The 26,455-nt window shown below is 39.1% G+C and overlaps 2 protein-coding genes across 3 annotated transcripts; both read right to left on the bottom strand.

Moving 5' to 3' along the window:
• Window positions 1-7,294: 7,294 nt before the first annotated feature.
• LOC119074319 (probable ATP-dependent RNA helicase DHX34) lies at window positions 7,295-26,302 on the bottom strand. 2 transcript variants are annotated; one of them, XM_037180378.1, is made up of 17 exons: window positions 26,193-26,302; window positions 14,213-14,504; window positions 13,853-14,140; window positions 13,598-13,764; window positions 13,147-13,198; window positions 12,625-13,073; window positions 12,459-12,566; window positions 12,080-12,391; window positions 11,833-12,027; window positions 11,248-11,691; window positions 11,064-11,180; window positions 10,716-11,005; window positions 10,529-10,650; window positions 10,239-10,390; window positions 10,035-10,168; window positions 7,549-7,670; window positions 7,295-7,482 (listed from the first exon to the last, which is right to left on the bottom strand). In XM_037180378.1, exons 2-17 carry the CDS (start codon window positions 14,475-14,477, stop codon window positions 7,322-7,324), a joined length of 3,378 nt encoding a protein of 1,125 aa, XP_037036273.1. In that variant the 5' UTR covers window positions 14,478-14,504; window positions 26,193-26,302; the 3' UTR covers window positions 7,295-7,321. The 2 variants fall into 2 exon arrangements, with proteins under 2 accessions (XP_037036273.1, XP_037036272.1); XM_037180377.1 differs by having other exon boundaries at window positions 13,853-14,504.
• LOC119074343 (GPI mannosyltransferase 2) lies at window positions 24,387-26,300 on the bottom strand. The gene is made up of 3 exons (XM_037180436.1): window positions 26,198-26,300; window positions 26,091-26,101; window positions 24,387-25,869 (listed from the first exon to the last, which is right to left on the bottom strand). The coding sequence occupies exon 3, from the start codon at window positions 25,827-25,829 to the stop codon at window positions 24,495-24,497; it is 1,335 nt and encodes a 444-aa protein (XP_037036331.1). The 5' UTR covers window positions 25,830-25,869; window positions 26,091-26,101; window positions 26,198-26,300; the 3' UTR covers window positions 24,387-24,494.
• Window positions 26,303-26,455: the final 153 nt, after the last annotated feature.

The raw sequence follows: 26,455 nt of genomic DNA on the forward strand, positions 1-26,455 counted from the left end.
AGCGGAATGACAGTAATAGAGCTCGAGCAGAGAGCAATGGAAGTTGGAAGCAGATAAAGAAGTAGAAGATGATGATAAACATGAAAACGAACAAAAATAGAAGAATTTGATGATATACAGAAGAATACGATGATGATTCAGGAGAAGAAGAAGAGGGTGGTAAACAGAAGATGAAGGTGGAAGGCAATAGGATAAGGAATAGCAACGAAGGAAGTTTCATATGACAGAATTTAGGAGAATGAGAAGACGAAGAAGTAGTAGTAGACTTAGCATTCCGTTCCTTTGAATTCTGATTGACTATTCATTCTGTTTGAATCCGTCGTTGAATAAGCACCATCACATTTTCAACTTCAATCTTTTTCGTTCAAACTAGCCTAACAATTGTCTGATTCATCAGAAACAACTTCTTGTACAAAATGTCTTCACTTATTGAGAGAGGCCTTAATTGCCTGGATTTCTCATTCTATAGAACGATTTTCATTCTTATCGAAAGGGGCCTTCAGTGCCACTAATAGTTTTGTCAAAAGCAACATTTCCTTTTTCTTTTACTGGTCTAACCAATAAATAATAGATTCTACGGCTTGACTTACGACCCACTAAAAAAAACTCCACCTAATGATCCGGTTGAAACCATTTTTATAAACTATTTTCCCTCATTGTAATCGTCAAGCTAACAAAAGTTGGAAAATTGTCAAGGCAGCCGCACAAATAACTATTGATTTCCATTGGAGAAACGACCTTATATAGCGATACACTATATATGGAAGGCATTTCACTACATATATGCGTTATTGCTATATAATTTACCACTATATCGTATTGATAGAGAAAACGCACTCGTTTTCAATTTCATTACACTTATTACATCGTGGTGTAAGATGTTGTAATTTCGTCTGACGTACCAATATAATGCGTTAAGCAATTTTATTTCCTAGAAAATCTACACGCGAGAAAAAAAAATGAAACTCATAATTGACTGCGAGAATTTGGGTCACTTGAACCTGTTCCGAGTTTATTATACATTTTTATCGAATGTAGCTGCGAAAAAGTCAGTGAATTTTTGCATGGTGATGTGTGAGGTCTCAGGTCATCGTTTACTTATGGTTCGGTCGTATACATGCTGGATTTTCTTTTAAAATTTATTTAATTTTAATAACCTTTGATTAGACTTGTGACAGAAAATTAATTTCGTCATATTAAATCATAGTGTTGTTCATATCTACCAAGGTTCATTATGACGGCATTTTATGGCTGTCAAACCGAGACGAAGCTGAGGTTGGCAAGACATCTGGGCAAGATCGTTTCGTAGAGATGAAAAAATGAATTTACAGTGAGGGAAAGGTGAAATTCGACATGTTTTCTGTTTTGGGAGTTGTTGTGATTTGTAAATAGTTCCACGCAAAATTCGTTCAACAAATGAAAATCTAGATTTTTTATTTTAGTATTTCTTGTTGCGAGCTCCTTCCTAACCAGAATACCGAAAAAAGACTAGATTTTCATTTGTTCAACGAATTTCTTATGTATACAATTACAAACCACAGCAACTCTGAAATTAGGAAACGTGTCAAATTTCCCTTTTCTCTCGCAGGGAGATGCAGGAAAGGCGTTAAACTTCTTGATTTTTATAAACATTGCCGTGTAAAGTCGCACACATGAATCGGTCAAAGAAAATTAAAAAGAAATTAACGTCTTTCCTGCATCTACCTTTAGGTGTAGTAAGTTAAGAAGGAAAATTCCCTATGAAATGTAAAAAAATCGACGAAAAATCTAAATTTTAACTGATCAAATAAGATTAACGATCAAATGTGACATTTGGGATCAAAAGTCGGTCTATTCCATCTGTCAAAGTGACGTTTTAAACGTCAAACCAAAAAATTTTAGCCAAATAAACACAAAATCGTTTATTTTTCTATGAGTCTATTCCACTGATAGAATTGAAGAAAAATAAGCGAGTTCGTAACTATTTTGCATAAAAATTTTGGTTTGACGTTTAAAACGTCACTTTGACAGATGAAATAGACCGACTTTTGATCACATCTGTCACAAATAAGATTAGCGCTACATGAAACGCTACAAAAATGATAAATTTTAGCAAAAATTTCTTAAAACTTCATCTAAAAGCTATCAATTTCAATAAATGCGAGTTCTTTTGAAAGGTATCGACGAGCTCTGTGAAGTAGAATGAAATTCACGCTGTAAGTGCGGTCGAAATTCAAAATGGAAAGTGCGGAGGACTTTTTAACGTAGCGTCATTTTCATACAGTGAAGAGTTGAAATGTATTTTTTGGTTCACTTTTTCATCGAATCGTTCACTTAAAATTCAAATTTTATGGCGTTAATTAGTGATCAGTGAAGGAAAATATTTGCAAACGCGCTAAAAATGGCAAATATGTCAAAAATATCTCAAAATTCTTAAAATTTCATCTAAAAGTGTTCAGAGGACTAGTTAGAAAGACTTCGTCAAGGAAGATGGAAATATACAAAGCTTGAAGCGAAGCTAAATCGAAAATTTGACGATTTTTTAAATTATTATTATGAGTTACAGTGCCAAGGGCAGCGCTACAAAAATGCCTGAATCTTCGTTCTTGCTTCATGCATTTTGTTTTAATTAAGTCAGTGAAAGTATACACAAGACAGCCCCAGTGTAAGCATAGTCTTTGAATACCACACAGTCTTTTCGATGAAGGGAGAGTACCCCATACAAATAAAACACCTTTCACGTAGATTCTCCAGTACAATTCAAGTTGGAGGATTGATAAAAAATTGCAAAAATATGAAATTATTGGCTTACTTGTCCCGCAACTCCCTGACAATTTTTCATTATTACTGTTACTGTTAAAAGTGCAGAAATATGGCTGATAACGTTCAATCGATGACGAGCCGAATATTTGTCTTTATAATGTTTAAGGAGCTGTGGAGTGAGATTGGGGACGGTTGGAATATTTAGAGCTTTGTGTCAACGAATTTGCCAACACAAAAAGTGAAGTACATAATTCACATCAGTCTTTCACACGAGCAGCGACAGCAAGATGCGAGGTTATAAAAAAATGAAGTAAAAGATTTGGCATCAATGCACTCGATGTGATAAGATCCTTGGTCTTAAACTAACACAAACTGTTACAAGTGTATCCCTTTTCTGAGCAACAAGCTTCGGTAACTGTCTTTTCGCCAAATGTAGAGTTTGTGTATCCGAGCCGAAGGCGAGGTATCCAACTGCACTTGTGGAAAACAGGTTACCGAAGCAAGTTTCTCAAAAGCACATGGAAGTTTGCTTTTGTCGCAAAATTTTTACACATGCGACGGTTGAATTTCAAATGAAATTTCACGAAAAATGAATCGGAATATTCCACCATGTAATGGGTCGTTTTCGAAGGGGACATACTGCTATGTAATGATCAACTTTCGCATGGGACAAGTGGTAAAATTTTATTGCCTATAAAGTAGGTGAATTTATTATTCAATCAGTTTAATATGTCTATGGATTTTGGTGACTTTGCTGCAGATGTAAGCCCGAAAATTGAGTTAAGAATTAAAAATAGATTAACCCAAAATTGAGAGATGTAAAAAGTGGATTAAAAGTTATTTCAAATCAATATATAAAGTTGCGTATGTAGTCTAGCCGAAATAGTTAGTCATGCAAGTCATCATCTTTCATAAATCTACCGTGTGCAGGCACGGCAATAATTATGCCACTTATGAAATTACCGATATTTTTCTTCAATAAAACGAAAGGGAATCGATTATGTAAAGCTATAAAATTAATGAAAATGATCGTTTCCACATACAAATAGTCGCGCTCGGTCTAGTCGCTCCATAGTTTCCTTTCTTTATTTTCGTTTTAATTTTATTTTATTTTCTTGAAATGGCGTGTGCATATAAGTATACATATTTTGCAAGTACCTGCAATTATATTGTTCAACATAACTTAACGTTTGAACATTGAACAATCCAAATTTGTTCTTCGCTTATTTATGTATAGCTGCTGGTCGAGTAATATTTTTCGAACAGAAAAAGTAAAGTGTAAATCAAAAATTCTTGACGTGTTGCGTATGCATATTACTAGTTACAAATACCATTGACACTTCAGTCTAATTGAAGTTAGTAGCATCTCATGCTTTACCATTTTGACTACAATTTCAGGGACCATTCGCATAGAAGCACTGGTGGAAAGAAACTCTTCTCAGGTGGGAAAATTTTATTTACGTGATGCCAAGTTAGCACAAGAGAAATGCTGCTGAACTTTATTAGAAGACGCAAGACTGAAAAATAGGATTTTTTAGTACATCTAAACGTCAAAAGATCATAAGTCAATACCCTCTCTAGCAAACAAACTTCGTTTTGACGCTGTCAAAATACCACCTTATTTCTTTGTTTGTAGAATCGTACACTGTTGACTAATTTCTAATTTTACATGTAAATTTCGAAGGCTACGTTGCATTTTTACCACCTTAATAAATGTAGTTAGGTTGCTAGAGAGGGTATTGGATGAGAACATACATGGAAGCAAAATTGACTGAAGGGCCAAATAGGCAGTACACAAATCCCATTTAAATTAAGAGCAAGGTTGCGCTCGCTAACGACTTTTTTACCGAAGTTAAAGCAAATTAAAGAAAATGTTAGTGCTGCTTATCCGCAAATCAGAAAAAAAAACGTTAGCGCACTAGTAGATGCAACTTTAAGTAAAAGCACGCCAAATGTTATGCCATCATCATCGGTAGCACCATAGCACTGCCACTAGCATGAACACGGAATTAGCAAAGCGTCAAATTCAAAGGTTTTAGTGATGAGTGCTAAAGTTTTTAGATATACAAACAATCTTAAAGCGGTATGTTTCATACAACGAGAACAATGCAACTATCTTTACAACAGAAACATATAGGGCCTACCCGACTCTTTTATCAGCCTTCGAATATTTTCTATGTTGACGCTGGGAATGTGCACAGAATTTATAGACAAAAATATTTTTTTTACGACTTGTTCTATTACTGGTCATAGTCTCAGTGTTCGCCATTCGACTGAAATATTCATACGAAACGCATTTTTTCGTTAAAGAAAATATTGGAAACCCTCTTGGAATAACTTTTTTTTAAAACAATTGAGAAAATATCTTCGAACTTGTTTGATAGGTTTGTTCCAAATAACTGTAAACACGAACTTTGACAACCCGAACAACGACAATTTCATCCATAGCAACGTCGCCTACGTGATATTTCATACAAATCGACCAACGTCGCCTACGCGAACACAGAGGTATTATTGAGGTTATGGTTATATGGATGAAATTTGACAATTCATATGGCCTTGAAACAAACCTATAGATCTCTTCGTTTGGTGAAACTGATGACGGAAACGTGGGGAATGGTGGGGAAAAGTGTGCAAACTAATTGAAACCAACTTCACAATTTCACATAGTAATGAATAAGTGAGTGCGTCCAATTCTTTGAAATGAATGTAAATGAACTAAATACGGGGAATTCCCTTAGAAGCAAAGTTGGTTGTCATTAGTTTGCACACAAAACCGAACTGTCGATCGTCACGCCAGCGGTCATTTTAGTGATCTATTGCCTAACGATCGAGCTGCAAACTTCATAAATTAACCCTTCACACTAAAATTAATTGCGCGTTGCACGAGGTACTAGAATTAGCGCCATAATTGAAAAGTTTGAATTTTTCACATTGTTTTACATCCAGTCAAAGGCAGTCAATTTTCAGCATAAATTTGCTGCAGCTGTTTTTCAGCTGATCCACACATACAATCGAAACTGGTTTTCCTTGTTCATACGGTTGAAGCTGCTACACGCACGCGCATGATAGTGGTAAAACCGTATAAAGACGTATAAACGGTTGTGATTGTTTGTATGGATCAGCTGAAAAACAGCTGAAGCTAATTTCTGCTGAAAATTGACTGCCTTTGACTGTAGCTCTTGTCTAGATCTGACCAAAATATACTCAGGTATCTCTGTAGGTGTAGGAATAGTAGGACTATATTTAGAATTTTTTTTTAAACTACTAAAAATGCAAATGCTTAAAGATTAAAAAAAAAAAACAATTCGTAAACTTCAACAAATATTGGCCTTATTGATCGACGCAAGTTGTATACTTCTTGGAACGTTAATTCCTAGAATTTTGGCAAATTTCCGTGTATCAAATTATCACAAGAATTTAACTAATTAACGCTAATATGTCTCAAATAAATCAATAAGAAGCGAAAATTTATTTGTTTTTGTTTACGGTGCTATGACGTGTGTCCATATGCACCAATTACGAAATTTAGATGTAGAACCTAGACGAATCGACACAACGCTAAATTGTAGCCTAAATTTGTGCGAAAGAATAATATATTCTCGATGGTGACTTCGTATCCGCGTTCTTTCTGGAAAAAGTGGGACCATCGTTTTGTGTTAAAATGTATTGGCTTTGAGTAACAATAATAAATGTTTGTAGCCTTAATTTGGGCGGGAAAATATGAACACGCAAAAATGTGTTACTTTTAAAGAAAAAATTGATTTGTGGGTGATAAGTTAACGCACCTGGAGAAACCTGTGCAGATCACATTTTACACAATCTGCAAAGGTTTCTCCAAGTGGGTTAAGTTATGACTCACAAACCAATTTTTCCTTTAAAGGTAACACATTTTTGCGAGCTTTAATGGTTTTACCTTTTTTTAAAAAGATTTTGGTTCAGAGAAATCATCAAAAAACGAATATTTAAACACTATACTGAGCTAAACTGCCTCAATTCCAGATGAAACAGTCACTAGTGTCGCCTGGGACCTGTGGTGGAGGGAGACCTGTGGTGGAGAGAGGAAAATTGGGTAGTTTGGGTAGATTGATGGATCAGTTTTGATGTTCAGTGCCGATTTCCCCGAAGGGCGTTTTGGGCAAATGCGGTAAATGCATCAAAAACGTCAATCATACAAAGAAATTTACGTGCCAAATAACGTTGATAGAAACTCATGCGTCCTGTTTAACTTTTCCGTATTAGTCTAGTCGGTATACCAATTTTTCAATTCTCTTGATCTGTGCTATTACACAGCACTTCGCGAGCTGGCAACTACTGGGACGCTTGGTGTTTTCATAAGAAAAATCTAACTTGACAGAAGTACATTATTTTCGTCAAGTTGAATTTTCATGTAAATAAACCAAGCGTCCGTGAAGGTGACAGTTGTGCGAAGAGACAAAGCTTCAAGCAAACTTTATACATAGTGGAAATGGAAATATTCAAATACTTTTTGGATTTTAGTCAGGGGCTAAGTTAGGTCTCTGCTCTTACCGGATCTCGTTGCACCTCTGCTCACAAAATAAAACAACCGAAAACACTTCTATTTGCACGTTTTCTTATGCTTCAAAATGTCAATACTTTTCAGGTACATTTTCTTGTTACAGACATTGCAAACGAATTCCTTGCCGCTTGACGGTCCTGCAACGACTGAACTATTTTCATTCGCATCGACTGTCGTCTGTTCGTCCATAGGTTTGCATTCTGTAAATTTTTTGTTGTTGAAATTTTCGGTTATTTGAATTGCAATCTGAACGCATGAAATTATACCCAAAGTGTGCCGTAATCTTTGCAATCCGGTTATGTTGAAGGGCCTATGACAATTTGGGCACTCCCAAACGGTGGAAACAATTTCATTGGCCATTTCGATGCTCCAGTCGGTTTCCTTGACACTTGAACCAAAAAAGTAAGTAAATTTATGGTTCCGAGTGGTGTTAGGAGTAACGAGATCAAGACGTCCACCATTTTCATTGAAGTTAACCTTGGTGACCCACCAGGGCACACTTCTCACTTCAATGATTATTAAACTTTATTACTGGTATACGCCAGCACAACTTCTACTTATGCGAGCTATAGGGTCAGTATTAGCCTAGCACTATTAGAAATCGATTGAGTATAATGAGACATGCGTCCAAGGCTGACTTAAAGTAGTTCTCGAACAAAGTCCTTTGTGTGGGATGACAAATTCTAGAAGTCAGGAGTTTCGGACTAATATAATTTGTATGACAGTAGTATTAGCCCAGCATTATTAGCTATCGATTGAGTATAGTTAGACATGAATCCAGGGCTGCTTCTGATAGCTCTCGAACAAAGGTATTTTACTTCAGGTAAGAACGATTTAGCTCATGGGAATTGTCATGGCGAGTGAGAGGACCCGTGTTCGATCCCAGAGATGTGCAGTTTTTAGCCCCGTACGAAGTACAAAGGGGCTTATAGGATTACGATGCCGCGTGTAATTGATGGAATTCGAAGCAGACGGTAAGGGCAAAATGTTTGCCTATGTTCATAGATGACGAATCCGCAATAAAAATTTTGTCTGTCCGTCTGTCCGTCACGTCGATATCTTGAGTAAATCAAATCCGATTTCAAAAATTTTTTTTCCCTGAAAGATAGTCAAAATAGTGAGGCTAAGTTCGAAGATGGGCATATTTAGGTGAGTTAGGGCCGCCTAAGTGCTTTAAGGTCTTTTGGGGATATTTACGGCAAAAAAAACGTTGGAAATGTAAATGAAACGGCAAAAGATAGGTAATGTTCCGACCGATCCAGGAAAAAAAGTTTATTAAAATCGGGTGAATGGCCCGTGAGTTAGGGCCCTAGAAGTGAAAGGCTACTCGGCCCTAAGTGTATTTTGCATATAACTCGAGTAAATTTCATCCTTTTTTCGTGATTTTTGTTTCATTTGAAAGGTAATCGAAGCCCGAATATAATGTGGCGAAGAACGTTTTAAATTTGGGTCCTTGGACTGAGGCCGCTCCTCGGCCCTAAGTGTATTTTGCGTATAGATCGAGTAAATCTCATCCAATTTTGCTAATTTTTGTCTTATATGAAAGGTAATTGAATACCGAAAAGAATGTGGTGAGAAAAATGTTTGAAAATTAGGTCCTTGGACTGAGGCCGCTCCTCGGCCCTAAGAGTATTTTGCATATAACTCGAGTAAATTTGATCCGATTTTCCTAATTTTTGTTTCATTTGAAAAGTAATCGAACGAGGAATAGAATGTTGTTGAAAAAAAAATGGGTCCTTGGACTGAGGCCGCTCCTCGGCCCTAAGTGTATTTTGCATATAACTCGAGTAAATTTCATCCGTTTTTCCTAATCTTTGTTTCATTTAAAAGGTAATTTAACATCGAATAGAATGTTGTTGAAAAAAAATTTAAAATTTGGGTCCTTGGACTAAGGCCGCTACTCGGCCCTAAGTGTATTTTGCATATAACTCGAGTAAATTTCATCCGTTTTTCCTAATTTTTGTTTCATTTAAAAGGTAATTGAACATCGAATAGAATGTTGTTGAAAAGAAATTTAAAATTTGGGTCCTTGGACTAAGGCCTCTCCACGGCCCTAAGTGTGTTTTGCATATAACTCGAGTAAATTTGATCCGATTTTCCTAAATTTTGTTTCATTTGAAAGGTAATCGAACACCAAATAGAATGTTGTTGGAAAAAAAAATTAAAATTGGGTCCTTGGACTAAGCCCGCTACACGGCCCTAAGTGTGTTTTGCATATAACTCGAGTAAATTTCGTCCGATTTTCCTAATTTTTGTTTCATTTGGAAGGTAATCGAAGGCCGAATGTAATGATGTTGAAAAAAAATTAAATTTGGGTCGTTGGACTAAGGCCGTAACTAGGCCTTAGGCCTCTCAATAAATTAAAATTTTAGGTCAACTTTAAATTTGTGTTACATTTGAAAGGAACGTCGTACGGGGCTTCGTAATTGCGCTATGCGCAATTTGTAAGATGTACACATTTCATAATAATTTGACTTCAACTAGGGTGACAGACGCACTAGGGTCACGTGCGCAATAGATGTACGGGTTCGTACGGGGCTCAGTCGCAGCAAACGCTCCGACTGTTCTGACGGCTCGTTTATTTCACAAATTCGACTCTGTCTCACTCAAGAGAGAGAGAGAGAGAGTCATGGATGCGTTCACTTTTCATTTGCTGGTTCTTTCATGAGTACCAGCAGTAAACTTTGACGATCTCCAATCGGAAAATTTTAATTCTTAGACAGTATAAAGCATATCTCGGCGTAGTACTTACCATCCATAGCAAATGTTTTCGGTAAGGAAAATCCCGCCCTTGTTCGAATTTACCGTACACTTGAAGTCATTTGCGAATGGGTTCACTCCGTCCAGTAAGTCACTTTCGGGAATGCTTGATGTATCGTACAACGTCTGAGATTTTAAGCAGATAAATTAAGTCGTCACACTTCTCGGGGAGCATTGTGTCAATGAGAGAAATTACTTTAAGATCCGCTGGTAGCAGCCGCTTAATGGTGTACGGTATTTCACTGTTCATATACGTTGCCAGATTATGCCACAATTCTCTTTCGATCAACTGATTCGATGTCGTCTTTTGTCCCTTGTCTAATGCATTTTCGACGTTATCTTTCATCGCTTGAAGTTAGAAGAGAAAAATCTTGAGAATTAAAGCCCGAAACTTGATTGATTCATAGAAATGATAAGAGATGGCGCTACCCCAGTAAGCAACGCCATCTGTTATCATTTCTCTGGATTGATTATAATGAAACCAACCGTCCAATTTCGTGGCGAGACATTTGTTCCATTGTCTCCGTAAATTCGACGCTTTCAGTAGCAATGTCTGCCCCGATTCGTGCAAAGGAAAGTCCAAACACAGCCAAGAATCGCAGATTATTCTGTCAAAATCACATCATCACGCAACGTTAATGGCAAGTGTATCCGTCTCACCGGACCTACCTACCTAGAAAACGTCGAATTCGTTTCAATTGAATGGGCAAACAGCATCAAGGTCTGCGCAGCCGGCAAACGCATCGTGTTCATGAGATACGGTTTTGTGGTTTCCAACAGGGACAAATAACACAGTAGCTGATGGCGTGAACTCAACGGCAGCTTCGACTTATACGAACCGGACTTTTCGATGATATCCGGTTCGGCTAGTTGCAGCATTGCCGGATTATTTGCGAAGAAACCCATTGGATGGAGGCAGGCGAACGGTTTGTGTTCGGTATGGTAGAACTGCTGACTCGGACTCTGAAATTTGATTGCGAAATTCGGATACGGCAAACTGAATGTAGAGCAAACCGTCTACCTTGCAATAGTTGAATTCGTCTGGAATTGCAATTTGAGGATACAGTCCGCTGATCAATATCAGTTTCAATGTCATCAGGTCACGATAGGAACAGGCCGTTGAGCCTTGGAGAAGATTCTGTAAATGGAAATGATTCGTTTTACGAGCTGAAAAGTGCGGCCGAACCGAACAACAGAAATCTCACATTGATCTTTGACGAATCATGACTCAAACGAAACTCCACGTCCCGTATATCGACCGTCTTATCGTCGTGATCCTCACCGTCCAAGCCCCATGTATCCGACTTGAGCAGTTTTCGTTTCTTCGGCGCCTCCATTTTATGCGCACGTCTCAATTCCTTCAATTGACGTAATTCTCCGTGCCGTATCGCCCGTTCGCCGCTGCTCATTTGACTGGTGTCCACCATTTCCGTTAGTCCACAATCGTTCAACAGGTCCTGGAACTGATTTCGCAGCTTTGTTATTTCGTAGAATCGTTGCTCCTCCAATCCACGACGACGGCACCAAGTCTTTGTGTTTTCGACGTGGTCACGATTGAACGCCGCATTTTTCAATTCCAGCCATTCTTTGTAGCTGTTCAGAACGGTAATCGGATCGCCGTGATCGGATTCCAGGTCCTTTCGAGCTCGCTAAAATGGAACTGAATCAGCCTGCGGCTCTTAACGTTTTTTTTTAGACTGAAACACGATAACAGTTCGGATTTACCGACGCGACAGCAATGCCATCATCTGTTATTTTCGCTGGTAGAGATTCCATTTGAGGGCACCTACCTCACATTCTGGATCACGAAAAGCTCGATTCGTAAACGGTGTCTGTACACTAAGGGCTGCTGCTAAAGTTAAAACCGGCTGTAGCTGCTGGAACACACATCCCATCAGTAGCATTTTGCCGATGCTAATGTCCACTGGCAATCGAGATAGCGTTTGTCCGAGAGGTGTAAGTTTTTCGTCTTGCGTTAGAGCATCCTGCAAATTAACGGGCATTAGAATGGTCCTCGGTGGTCGGTTCGACTCTTACATGTTTTTTCAACGAGTAAATCGACTGCTCTAAACTATCAGCCGGCGGAGGTTCGATGAACGGAAATAGTCTGGCATTCGGTAAGCCCATCGAGATCATTTGCAGTAGCAGCGATTCCAGAGGTACTCGATTGATTTCAGCCGTTGAAAATTCATCGAATTCTTCGAATATTTTTTGGCTGTACAGGCGATAGCACACACCAGGACCTGTACGTCCAGCACGTCCTTTTCGTTGATCGGCCGATGCCTTTGATATCCAGAATTCCTTCAAACGTTGCATTTTCGATGCTTGATCGTAGCTTATCTCTTTCATCTAAACGAGCACGACAATTCGATTAGAAAATGTGGCGAAACAGTCGAGGCATCCGTTGCAACTGTACCTTCCCGGAATCGATTACGAATCGGATGCCGTCTATAGTGATGGAAGTTTCCGCAATATTGGTGGCAATGACACACTTACGAACACCATCCGGTGGATAGTCGAAAACCTACGGGTCTCTGAGTGAGTAAATTTGCTCTACAGTTTCTGTGTCTTGTCTGTCATACCTTGTCCTGATCGGCAATACTTAGACTGCTGTGCAACGGTAATATGATCCAATTGTTACTCTTCTCGGCATACTCTTTGGCAGCATCGACCACCGATGTGATCTCATTCAAACCGCTCATGAATATTAACAGATCGCCCTTCTCTGTCGGCGGATACTTGTTGTCAATCAATTGCATGATCTGGATGAACGGTTCCGGACTTATGCGATTGCTTTTGCTTTGTCGGCTACTACCAGCACTATCTTGCACTTGCGGCATATAGTGCATTTTGATCGGATACAAACGACCGGGCACCTCAATGACTCGAGCATTTTCTTCGGCAAAGTAGTCGCTGAACAGTTTTATGTTGATCGTTGCACTCATCAGGACCAGTTTGAGTTCCGGTCGTTGTTTCAGTATACATTTTGCAACTCCGAGAAGAAAATCCCCGTGCAAGTGACGTTCATGAACTGGATAGAGAGAGAGAGAGAGAGAGAGATTTTTAGTGGCAAGCATTTGGTGGGTAATTAAGTGGTCGGATACCTTCGTCAAGAACCAGGACATCGTACTGGGACAAACTGGATTCATTTGACAGCTGTGTGGGGTATTGGAAAAATTTTATTGAAAAATCCAGTTAAAGGCGGAGAGACCACGCTCGCCACGCTAAGATTTCGACTTTTTAACTGGTCTGATCGGGCACGAAATGCCTTCAATCAGAATTCTTCTCCAACATTGGGACGCATTTTGCAGCGGACATTTTTGATGTGTGCCCTGGAAGGTATTGGACCTCAGAAGCCAAAGCTATCGTCAAAAAAATTCTCGATGCTTGTGTGGCTAGTGGCGGATGATCAAAAACATTGCGAGTATTGGCTTCTGCGGACCACTACCCTTCAGGGCATATCTCTACATACATTTCAAATCGCCCTCTAAAGTCGCGTGTAAAGTAAAGTCAAGTGGGCTCTCCGTCTACTATGCAAAAGTGCTATAGGCAAACCTGTCGCAAAAGCAGACCCTCGGTGATGAAAAGAATTTTCGTTTTCAAACTCTTACTCCGTTCAAAGCGAATTTGAAAACCGACTTTCGTCCCATACTCGCAAAGCATTTCGTGGGACACGCGCTTCGATAACGATATGCAAGCGATACGTCTCGGTTGAGTACAAGCTGAAACGAAACGAAACATTTTATTGACAACAGGGAGATGATTGCCCTTTGAGCAATGGCATCAATAGCATCGTCACCATCCACAAACCTATGCTCTGAAATCCCGCCTGATGTAGAAACTGAGGAATTTGCGTCGATTTACCGCAACCAGTGTCGCCTGCAATGAACACCACCTGTTCTTCTCTTACAGCTGACACAATTTCATTTCTAAATTGAGCGACCGGCAAGTTGGCCTGAGTTTTCCTCAATTTTTTCAGTTTCGTAAACCGTTCCTTCTGCTTAAAGTCCAAGTAGTGGGTGACAATTTGTAAAAATTGTCCCAATTTCAGTTCGGTCACTTCCGATCGTTGATAACTCGGCAATCTACCCAACAACTCTTCGAACGGAGTACATAGTTTGATGCACGTGAAAAACGATTTGTTAAAACTGCTGGATGCTTCATTGTCACCCGTTGCCACCGGTATTGGTAGAATACATTGGCCACTACGCTTAAGGAGATTTTCGTACTTTCCCAAAAATAGCCAAAAATCTTTCGGATCTTTGACCAATAGGTCTCTGGTTCGTGTACCGTTCAGCACTTTATTCAACTCGTGCTTATGGTTCAGAAAAGAAAAATTTATCAAATTTGTCTCCTCGCTGGTATGGTCAGAATGGTACGTTTTTCTTCGTTTGTGATTGCTTCCGTCTGACCGATCTGATTCGATTCTACTCATTGCAACACTTGAATGCTGGGCTGGGTGCTGCAAAGAAAATGAAAACTTTCGTCAGTATCGCTTGATTGTCAATTAATGCAAATTAAAAATTTGTCAGAGTGCGATAGCCAAGGGAATCATTTTAGTCCCAACCTATGGTTCAGGTCACTTGTCCGGTAAAGTTGTCAAAAGATATTAAAACGTTCTTTCATTTTTACTTCAAAACTCAAATTTTGGAGAATAATTAAGGCCATAAAATACGTAAGCCTAGACACACTACAATGAGTTAAAAACAATTGTAAAAAGGAACAATTGAAGGCATAGATTCGGAGATAATAACGCAGGAAGTGGACAAACATCCAAAAATAATTGGCATTTTAAACTTTCTTCTTAAACAGAAAATGAATGTCTCCTTATGACCCATACCAAGAGGTGGACTCAATAACTAGCGCCTAGTTATATTAGTCTGGGAGTAAAGTTTGGAAAAAGTTCTAAAATTGGTTCTCATCAAAAAAACTGGAAAAAAATTTCTTCTTCTTCTTTTTCAGCCTGTTTCTATCCACTGCTGGATGTAGGCCTCTCCAACTTCTTTCCATTTCGTACGATCCATTGCCATTTGCTGCCAGTTTGTACCTGCAATATTCTTAATTCCGTTTGTCCATCTCTCTGGTGGTCTACCTATAGCTCGTCTTTTATATGGTCGCCAGTTCATGATCTTTTTGGTCCAACGTTCGTCTGTCCTTCTTGCAATATGTCCCGCCCAGCTCCATTTCAGAGATGCTATTCTTTCCATGACATCAACGACCCTGGTTTGTTGTCGAATCCATTGATTCGTCATTCTGTCTCTGAGTGTTATTCCAAGCATACTCCGTTCCATGGCTCTTTGTGTCACTCTCAATTTATCTTCGGATGCTTTCGTTAAAGTTAACGTTTCCGCTCCATAAGTGAGCACTGGAAGGACACAAGTGTCGAAAACTTTGCGTTTCAGACTATTATTCATTTTGCTTTTGAAAATTAGTCTGAGTTTTCCGAACGCTGCCCATGCAAGACCAATCCTACGTCTTATTTCTGCAGTTTGGTTGTCCAGACCTAACTTCAGTTTATGTCCTAGATATACATAGCTGTCGACTCGTTCAATGACAGTGTCACCAATTTTGATTTCTCTATCGTCCCCGATGTTGGTCATGACTTTTGTTTTCGATAAGTTCATCTTGAGGCCAACTTTGCTCGCCTCTTCACTTAACTGTTGTAGCATAAGCTGAGCCTGACCTAGATTCGCTGCTATCGGTACAATGTCATCAGCGAAGCGGAGATTGCTCAGGTACTCTCCATTTATCTTTAATCCCATTTTACTCCAGTTTAACTTCCTAAAAATACTCTGCAGAATCGCCGTGAATAATTTCGGTGAAATGGTGTCACCCTGCCTTACACCTCGGCCAATTCTGAATTTCTCCGTGCTCTTATGAAGTTTTATACATGAAGTAGCATTTTTGTACACATATCGAATTGTGTTGGAGTACCTTGAGTCTACTCTACATTCGTCTAATGCGTCCAATATCGACCATGTTTCCACTGAATCGAAAGCTTTTTCGAAGTCTATGAATAGCAAGACTATGTCGATGTTGTATTCACGACACTTCTCAATAAGCGTTCTCATCACCTGCAAATGGTCGTTTGTGCTGAAACCAGATCTGAAAGCAGCTTGTTCAACAGGTTGGTAGAAGTCGAACTTGTTAGTGTTCCTCCTCGTAATGATTTTCATAAACAACTTGTAGAGTGTTGACAATAGGCTTATGGGTCGGTAATTTTCCAGCTTTGTTATGTCTCCTTTTTTATGCAGCAATGTAATTACCGCATTTTCCCAGGCTTCTGGTACTTCTTCCCATTGGAGACATTGATTAAACAAAGCCGTGATTGCCTTTAATAATGAGTCTCCACCTAGTTTAATGGCTTCCACTGGAACACCATCTTCTCCGGGAGACTTTTTGTTTTTCATCTCGGCTACTGCAGCTTTGACTTCATCAACAGTTATGTCGGGCATATCCTCCGATCCCACGTTTCTTATTATTGGTCTATCTTCGGTTTCTTCCGTTGGGCTCTGTCTTGCTGAAGAAAACAAATTCTCATAAAATTCTGTTGCAATGTTTAATATCGCATTTCGATCCGTTTGGATCGTTCCTGTTTTGTCTCGTAATTTGAAGATTTCTTTTTTGGCGTTTGTCATTTTTCTTCGTAGGACTTTCATATTGCAGTTAGCTTCAATTATGTTTTGAGCCAATTGGACATTATATTTTCTTTCATCTGATCTCCTTGCTTTGTTGATACTTTTAGACAGGTTCCGGTATTCCACCGAATCTCGTCCTCCGTTTTTTACCAACTCTGCTCTGCTTGCGATCCGGTCTAATGTTTCTCTGCTGAGTTTTGATTCTTTCCCTTGGACGGATTTGCATTTGGATTTCATGAAACCCATTATTGTATCGACGATTTTGGTATTCAATTCGTCCAATGTTTCACATTGATTGTTGACGTTATCTAATTCGGCAGTCATTTTCGTAGCAAATTCTTCATTTTGTGTGTAAAGCCGTTGTACGTCAATCCTTTCACTTTTCTGAACTAGTTGTGATCTTTGAAATCTGGTATTTAACGTGACTCTTGCACGAACCATTCGGTGATCACTACCGGTTGAAAAATTGTTTAGGACCGTAACGTTCTTAACGGTTGACTTACAGCCAGTTATGATGTAATCGATCTCATTTTTCGTTACACCATCTGCACTAGCCCAAGTCCATTTCCGTTGAGGCTTTCCTGCAAAAAATGAATTCATTGCGTACAAATTGTGTTGCTGTAAGAAGTTGAGTAAAGTATTTCCACGCTCATTTCTTTGGTCGTTGCTAAAACTACCAACAGAAACTTCGGAGTCTTCTTCTCGTTTTCCCAGCTTCGCATTGAAATCACCGATTAGATATTGGTAATGTGAAGGGTTTTCGTCCAGAGCTTTCTCGACATCTTCATAGAATCTTTCTACTTCTTCGTCATCATGGGTGGACGTGGGTGCGTAAACCTGAATTAATTTGACACTGTATCTGTTATTTATCTTCAGGATTACGTATATCACTCGATCGGATATGCTTTTCGTGTGAATTATGCGATCCGACCACCGCTTGTTTATGAACAATCCGACACCGTGCATCAGCATCTGACTGTCACTTCCTCGGTAGAAGAATGTATGCCCTGATTGTAATTTCAGGCAGGAAATAAATTTACTTTCAGATAATTAGGTCGATTCACAGTCATAGAACGTACTGCACGTTAAGACTCATTTACTGACGTTAGATCCTAGACTTGACAGTCAAGGGAATATTAAAAAAAAAATTGTAACTCAATTTATTATGGACTTTGGCTCAGGTATTGAGGACCTGAGTTATAAGTACGGCGTATCGAGTTTGGTGAATAGTCTGACCTTGACTGATTGGAATGCATTGTTATTTAGAACATATGATTCCTGCCACAGTAAATCAAGGCGTACGATTTTACAATAATTTTTTTTTCTACATGCCCCCCATGAGATTTCGAACCTAAGCACATCGAACGTAAATTTCTTCAAAGCAACGACACTAACCACTCAGCCATCGAGTTATGGTGAGTATGTACGATATAACTGAGCGAAAGAAAAGAAGAAGAGAAAAATTGAAAGTATAGCAAGTATAGTGTGTTGTGCATGTTGTGCGGCTATGATTCTATGTGTGTGTTTGTGTGTGTGATGTAAGTTCATTGATACGATCGTGTTGTTTACTTTCCGTTTGTTTTGCAAATTTTACGTATTTGAAGTGAATGTGGTTTACACGGATTACACAGTGTGTAATACACACATCAATATTGTAAATGTAATGTAGATGTAAAATGGTGTTTTTTCGCAAAAGTCGAATGATTAAAAATTTCATTTTTAGACCCGTACGAAGTACTGGAGTCTTATAGGTTTACGCATACGTTTGTAACACGTCGAATTGGACTCCCTGAGTAAGGGGAAACCTATTGTGGTTGTCTAGAGATGCCAAATCCGCGAAAAAAAAATGTCCGTCTGTCCGTCTGTCTGTCTGCTCGATAACTTGAGTAAAACGATCCGATTTTGAAAATTCTTTTTTTTTCCGTTTGGTAATGTCAAAAGACAGGCTAAGTTCGAAGATGAGTGATTTTGGATCGACCCCTCCCGAGCTGTGGCCCAATAAGTGATAATAAGTGATACGTCAAATAAAAGGTATTTACAATACCGATCCACAAAAAAAAAGTTTATGGAAATCGGATGACCGACTCGTGAGTTAGACCCCTTGGTGTGGAACAGGCACAGGGCGGCAAGCAGTTTTTGCTTGTAGGTCGGCCACATTTGAACATATTTCGTCTGTTTTAGCTTTATTAGATAGGTATTGACCGTACCAATCAGGGAAAAAAAAATTAATGAAATTATGTTCTCCGGAGCGTGAGCTAGGTCTCTTGGAGTGAGCTCTTATCTGGCTACTCGGAAGTACAGTGAACGTGGTGTATTTTGACAATATCTCGAGTAAATTTTGACCGAATTTCATGAATTTTTTTTTGTTTGAAAGGTATTAACGAATGTAAAGCGTCGGTACTATTTCCGGTCTCCTAACAAAATGGCTGCCGGCGGCCATATTGGATTTTAGTCAAATAGAAATATCTTGGGAAAAATGATACTTAGAGAGTTTCTGTTAACATGGAAATAATGTGTTAAGTGTGTGGGGTTTCAGGGATTCCATATACGGACATCTATATATACCTATATACAGCTATATTGAGCTATATACAGGCATATAGAGCTATATAATATCATATTTATCTGTGAAATGTTTATTTATAGTGAAATATAGTTAAATATGTCTAAAAGTATCAACAAAGCAAGGAGATCAGATGAAAGAAAATATAATGTCCAATTGGCTCAAAACATAATTGAAGCTAACTGCAATATGAAAGTCCTACGAAGAAAAATGACAAACGCCAAAAAAGAAATCTTCAAATTACGAGACAAAACAGGAACGATCCAAACGGATCGAAATGCGATATTAAACATTGCAACAGAATTTTATGAGAATTTGTTTTCTTCAGCAAGACAGAGCCCAACGGAAGAAACCGAAGATAGACCAATAATAAGAAACGTGGGATCGGAGGATATGCCCGACATAACTGTTGATGAAGTCAAAGCTGCAGTAGCCGAGATGAAAAACAAAAAGTCTCCCGGAGAAGATGGTGTTCCAGTGGAAGCCATTAAACTAGGTGGAGACTCATTATTAAAGGCAATCACGGCTTTGTTTAATCAATGTCTCCAATGGGAAGAAGTACCAGAAGCCTGGGAAAATGCGGTAATTACATTGCTGCATAAAAAAGGAGACATAACAAAGCTGGAAAATTACCGACCCATAAGCCTATTGTCAACACTCTACAAGTTGTTTATGAAAATCATTACGAAGAGGAACACTAACAAGTTCGACTTCTACCAACCTGTTGAACAAGCTGCTTTCAGATCTGGTTTCAGCACAAACGACCATTTGCAGGTGATGAGAACGCTTATTGAGAAGTGTCGTGAATACAACATCGACATAGTCTTGCTATTCATAGACTTCGAAAAAGCTTTCGATTCAGTGGAAACATGGTCGATATTGGACGCATTAGACGAATGTAGAGTAGACTCAAGGTACTCCAACACAATTCGATATGTGTACAAAAATGCTACTTCATGTATAAAACTTCATAAGAGCACGGAGAAATTCAGAATTGGCCGAGGTGTAAGGCAGGGTGACACCATTTCACCGAAATTATTCACGGCGATTCTGCAGAGTATTTTTAGGAAGTTAAACTGGAGTAAAATGGGATTAAAGATAAATGGAGAGTACCTGAGCAATCTCCGCTTCGCTGATGACATTGTACCGATAGCAGCGAATCTAGGTCAGGGTCAGCTTATGCTACAACAGTTAAGTGAAGAGGCGAGCAAAGTTGGCCTCAAGATGAACTTATCGAAAACAAAAGTCATGACCAATATCGGGGACGATAGAGAAATCAAAATTGGTGACACTGTCATTGAACGAGTCGACAGCTATGTATATCTAGGACATAAACTGAAGTTAGGTCTGGACAACCAAACTGCAGAAATAAGACGTAGGATTGGTCTTGCATGGGCAGCGTTCGGAAAACTCAGACTAATTTTCAAAAGCAAAATGAATAATAGTCTGAAACGCAAAGTTTTCGACACTTGTGTCCTTCCAGTGCTCACTTATGGAGCGGAAACGTTAACTTTAACGAAAGCATCCGAAGATAAATTGAGAGTGACACAAAGAGCCATGGAACGGAGTATGCTTGGAATAACACTCAGAGACAGAATGACGAATCAATGGATTCGACAACAAACCAGGGTCGTTGATGTCATGGAAAGAATAGCATCTCTGAAATGGAGCTGGGCGGGACATATTGCAAGAAGGACAGACGAACGTTGGACCAAAAAGATCATGAACTGGCGACCATATAAAAGACGAGCTATAGGTAGACCACCAGAGAGATGGACAAACGGAATTAAGAATATTGCAGGTACAAACTGGCAGCAAATGGCAATGGATCGTACGAAATGGAAAGAAGTTGGAGAGGCCTACATCCAGCAGTGGATAGAAACAGGCTGAAAAAGAAGAAGATAGTTAAATATAGCGGTATATAGCTGTTTAAATAGGAATTTATGAAATTTGTCTTCGTGCGGGGCTGTCTATATTGCCTCCGGCAATTTAGTTGTATATGATAACAAGGCAAAGAGTGGATAATGTAAGTGATTTTAAAGGGAGAATAGTTTTTCAGCAGAGAAGAAAATGAAGTAAGAGAAATGAAGAGTTTCACATTAAAGGCTTTTGATACGAATAGGTGTTTCGTACGGGTCGGCGTTAGCTATGTTCTCTTATAGGTTTTATGAGGTAATTTACTTGCAACGGAAAAGAATGAGCCGAGAAACCAATCTTTTTTTATGTTTTCATTCGACGTAAAAAGGGTAAAAAGTGAATCTGAACTGAAAATTCAAAAATGATTTCAAGGTGTCTAGTGACAGAACAGAGGGCGCTGTAAACCAAGATGACGTCGAAAACTAAAAAGTGCTTTATAAAATCCATTTTTAGTCCGATTTATGTAAATAAAATTTCTAAATTTTCTTAGAACTCTGTCTGATGATCAGACCCTGATCTGCAAAAATATGACCTAAATACAAAACGGGTGCTGTGATTGCCCGTCTTAATAAAGTACCATTTCGGCTGTAACTTCGACGTATTCTGGATCATCTTCAAGATACGGTACTTTAAGATGTAACCTCACTTCCGTTTCGTTAAATTTTTCGTTCATTCATTCATTTGTATGAGATTTTTTTAAACGTGAATGGCATTTCCTAACGTGGATGGCATTTCGAACGACCTTGAAAATGATCTATTGCGGAGTTATAAACCTCAAACGGTTCACAATTGAAGTCGCACACTGTGCAAATAGCCAAAGTTAATATGAAGAGACTATTTGCCCATTCAAGTGAGAAATAAAACCAAGTAAAAAAAGAGAGTCCCAAAGTTATAGCTTTGTGCCTTTTGCGTCAAAATCTGGCTGTGGTACCGATATTGTCAAAGTGTACTGTTGAATATCAATGACCTTCATAGACTTTACGTGCTTTTGATTTCCCTAGGGTTGAAAATTGCTCATTAGGGAAAACAAGATAATTTGCTTGGGAAATCTCACTCGGAATAGGTGAAAAGTCACGTTTTCGCCTGTTTGTTGACCTCGGCTTCGCCTCGCGCCAACAAAATTCACACACAAACCATACTTTTCAACGTTTTATGTGAATGACTCTTCTTCACCGAGGGAAAAAATGGAAATTTCATTTCGAAGGTGTTTTTGGCACCCGCGAGCGAATTAAATTTCCTACTTTTTTCTCAAGGTCAGCACAACGTTTTTCACGACAAATGCTCCCAAAGTTGCATCTGAGGTGGGAAAATGAATAGCACTGACGGCCGTAATTTCCCTTGAGTTGAAATTTCTATTTTCCACCTGATTTAAGTAAACAAAATTTTCTTTGAACTATGGCTGATCTACAAACAATTTGTCCTAACTAAAAAACAACAAAAAGATGGCGCTGTAATCGTCTGTGTGTAAAAAAATACCATCTTGGCTATAACTTCGGTGTATTCTGGACCAATTGTGGAGTAATATAACCCAGAATGTTCGCAATTGAAATATCTATAATCGTTTAGTTTAGTTTAGACCACGGTCGAGTAAGCATCGTAGTGCGATAGGCTGAGCTGTTCCGCTAAGAATAAGGCTGGTATTAGCCGAAATGTTTAATTTAGTGCTGTTGCCGAAGTCTATATTTTGAGCTTGTGCCTAAATTTTAGTGTTTTCGCCGTATATTGTGCCTTGTTCTTCGTGAATTTAAAGTAAAATGTTTGCACCGCATCGATACACACATGGCGAATATGTTCTTTGTTCTCAACAATTATTTCATTATTTGCCGTGATGTGGGTGGTCAAAGTTTTACTTTCTGAGCCTGTAATTTGATTTCAGGAATTAAACATCCAGTTTCAAAGCTGGTATGTTCGACACACAGAAATAATTTGGAAGGAAAAAGTCTGGCCGAATTATTTTAGCTTGGTATATGGGCAAATATGGCGCGTCGATTGTCTTCAATGCACATTATGTACGTATACAATAGCAGTTTTGTGATCAACTGTCAACGATATTCCGAGGTAAATCGGTCAAATTTGCTCTGAACTGTGTTTTGTACGTGGTAAGTCAGGCGAATTTGTATTGAAATGGAATATCGTGTACAGGCAGTTGCGACAAGCTTTGCTATGCCTAGCTGATGTCCCACTCAGCAGTTATGTTGTTGCTTTGACACTCTGTTGCCTTGTGTCAACCGCCGGTTCAACTTCCAATCGGTTTGTGTAACGGAAGTTTTTGCCTTGGATATGGTTCGCCAACGGGACCGTTCCAGTGAGGGAAAATTACATGTTTGCCTTGGATATGGCTTGTCAGCTAGACTTTTCCGATGCGCGAAACCTTTCGAGCTACAGGGTGGCTGAGGTCAGCGGGTGGATAAGTGATGGCATACTGCAGAGAAGGGATGGCAGGTGGCTCGGTTCTGTTTGTGTCGAGGCCCAAACAGGAAAGTCATTTCGATTTTATGACTAAACCTGGATTGGATTTTGTCGCATAAATAGTTTGGAAGGGAAAATTTCCGGTATTATTGCGAATACACACAGCTCTGTATGAATAAGTTGCGCGTCGATTGTTTTCAATGTGTATGCATACAGCAGCAGTAGTGTGAATAACTGTCAACAATGTTCCGAAACAAATCAGTCACATTTGCTCTGAACTGTGTTTTGTACGTAGTGGACCAGGCGAATTTGTATTGGTTTCGGTTTACGTTGTGACAGACGTACCAGTGCTTTGGCTAGCTGTCGTCCCACTCAGTGGCTATGCTATTGCTTTAACTGATAGCTCGCTACAGAGAAGAGAGGACATTTGGCTTGGTTCCTTCTTAGTCGAGGCACAAGCAGGAGAATTTTAACGATTCTACAAATGTGTAGAATACCTGGTAGAAGTGTTCTACTATGACCTGAAATGAGTGTAACATCCGTTTTAGCCTATTTTTGAGTTACATAGCCCAAAATGATCGTATTTACATTACCTACACACATACCCATGCTTTAAAATAGAGATGGCGCTACAGGTTAAAATTATTTGGCAATGTTGGCTATTAGCGTGTAGCTGTTAGTTTTGGTAACATCTGTGTTACTTACAATGAAAGACAGTTTCCGAGATTATTTTCCTACCAAAATTTTGGGAAGAATGTTCGTTTTCTGTCATGAAAAACGGTGAATTCGGGTTAAAGGCCGTGGCGACCGTCGGTATTAGTAAAACTCAATGCTAGCCATTTGAAAGTCCGTTCATCAAATGATCTTTTTATTGTAATTTTCCTTTCATTTCACAATTTTAAGCTCTTATCGCTAATAGTTCCATTCACGTCCACGGCAAATTATTCGAAAACAGAATCGTACCCAGAACTGTGTACCCGCCGAACCAAATTAAAATTAATTTTGCCCTGCCATTAAGTTGCGTTGCTTTGAAATAATTCGCAGCAAACCAGTACAGACATGGACTAGACGATGCTAACAGTCTGGTAGTCACTTGGATGTGAACGAACAACACACAGACAAGCGTTAGAAATGTTACATGAACCATGTACACTAAACCGCCAGTCGATAGGTTTGCATCAAAGAACAGCATTTTCACGGCTTTTCTCGTTCCGAATCGGTTAACGGTAATGAATGCATTGGCATAGTATGCGTACAACATTTTTAGGAATAAGAAGAGAATAGGAATGGCAAGAATGAAATTGGGAATCTGTTTGAATTCGTAATAATTGAACAGGCCCACATTCCAATAGTGTGACTGAACGTATGTGTAAGCGGATGGTAGTTTTGCTCCACACCATGGAGACGAAATTAGCGAACCGTTTCCGGATAGGATGAAATCGTTCGCCTTGGCATAGTTGACAATTTCGCTGGAATGTCGAATCGAACTCTTAACGCAAAATAACGAGAAATGATACCGTTGGATGGATAGAAAGGTAAAACCGGACACAACCAACACTATCAACAATTTGACAGCCAATTTAAATCGGGCTTGAAAGCTCCTGTCCAACCAAAATAATCGAATGGCCTGGTAGAGAACAAATCCAATATTAATCAATCCGTTCGACCGACACAAGATTCCCATTGACAGAGGAACTAATGCCAAGAGTATGTTACCGCGAACTGATTCGGCAATTACCGAAAAAGTTACCACGGCAAATAAGCTTTCCGAATACGGTGCCGAAAAGAACACCGAGGCCGGATTGATGCAAAACAAGTAGCCGACAGTGAGCGACATATGTTCATTTTTCAGCACCAGTCTAGACAGCTGGACGAGAAAGTAAGCGGCAAGACAGAAGAAGAACACATTCAATAAAACGCCACATACGAGAGCACCGGCTCGAAACGAAATTCCCGGCACGAAGGTCAGCAAAACATTGGTCAGCAGATTCACGAAAATCGGATACAACGGATAGAATGCCAACGTGTTCTCGTACGTGTAACCATGTTCGGCTATGTGTAAATAATATTGAGCATCCCAGCGACGAAATCCGCCGAAGAGAAATTCGATCAGAGCGTCGCCGACGGACACTGTCGTTTCATCGTACGGTGATTCGAATACGCCAGCATTGTGATCGGGTATCAAATGGTTGAAGATAAACTGGCCAATAATCGACAAAATCCGACTGACTAGAGCGATTCGTAGGAAATCTTTGGTCATATTGTCCGCATACAATCGACATTCGGCCAGAGTATTTGGCGTGAGAATCGCTGAAAGAGAAAGAGAGAAAATATGTTTTTTTTTTCGATTTGTACTGATTGAACTGAACGAAAATTGAGCGAAACGAAAGCTCTGCAGAGAGTGCTGTGCAAAATAAGAAATTTTCTATTTTAAAGGGACCACTCAACGAAGTTCACCGAAAAGTTCGTAGCGTAAGTTTGCGGTCAACTGGTAAATGTCTGCAAATTTGGGTTTCCTTGAACTGAAAAAATGTCCTATGCGACATATCCTAAGTACTTTTTGGTTCTTTGCATGTTGAACAGATTGTCGGAGAAAATTTTGTTTGTTTTTTTTTTCACTTACCACTGACTCCGCTACGATTTCTGGTAGTTTCTATTAATTGTGTTGATTCACTTTTTCAAAACTCTGTGTGGAGATAAACGATTGAGCTCAATCGTTCCAGCTTTTCTTCGATATAAATAATTCTATTGCCTGTTTCACCCGGCGATCTCATTAAATAACTAAATGTTTTCATTAAACTGTAATTTTGACATTTTTGACATTTTACTTTTGACAATAAGAAAATAGTGGCAAATAGTATGGCCATCTGTGTGGAAATTGATTAA

Source organism: Bradysia coprophila, unplaced genomic scaffold (assembly GCF_014529535.1).
Source record: "Bradysia coprophila strain Holo2 unplaced genomic scaffold, BU_Bcop_v1 contig_151, whole genome shotgun sequence".
Lineage (NCBI taxonomy): Eukaryota > Metazoa > Arthropoda > Insecta > Diptera > Sciaridae > Bradysia > Bradysia coprophila.

Coding starts and splice junctions, on each gene's coding strand:
- LOC119074319 (XM_037180377.1), bottom strand. CDS start 14,477: ATGAGTAGAATCGAATCAGATCGGTCAGACGGAAGCAATCACAAACGA. Junction 11,181..11,247: donor ATGATTCGTCAAAGATCAAT/GTGAGATTTCTG, acceptor TTCCATTTACAG/AATCTTCTCCAAGGCTCAAC. Junction 10,169..10,238: donor TGCTACCAGCGGATCTTAAA/GTAATTTCTCTC, acceptor TTAAAATCTCAG/ACGTTGTACGATACATCAAG.
- LOC119074343 (XM_037180436.1), bottom strand. CDS start 25,829: ATGACCAAAGATTTCCTACGAATCGCTCTAGTCAGTCGGATTTTGTCG.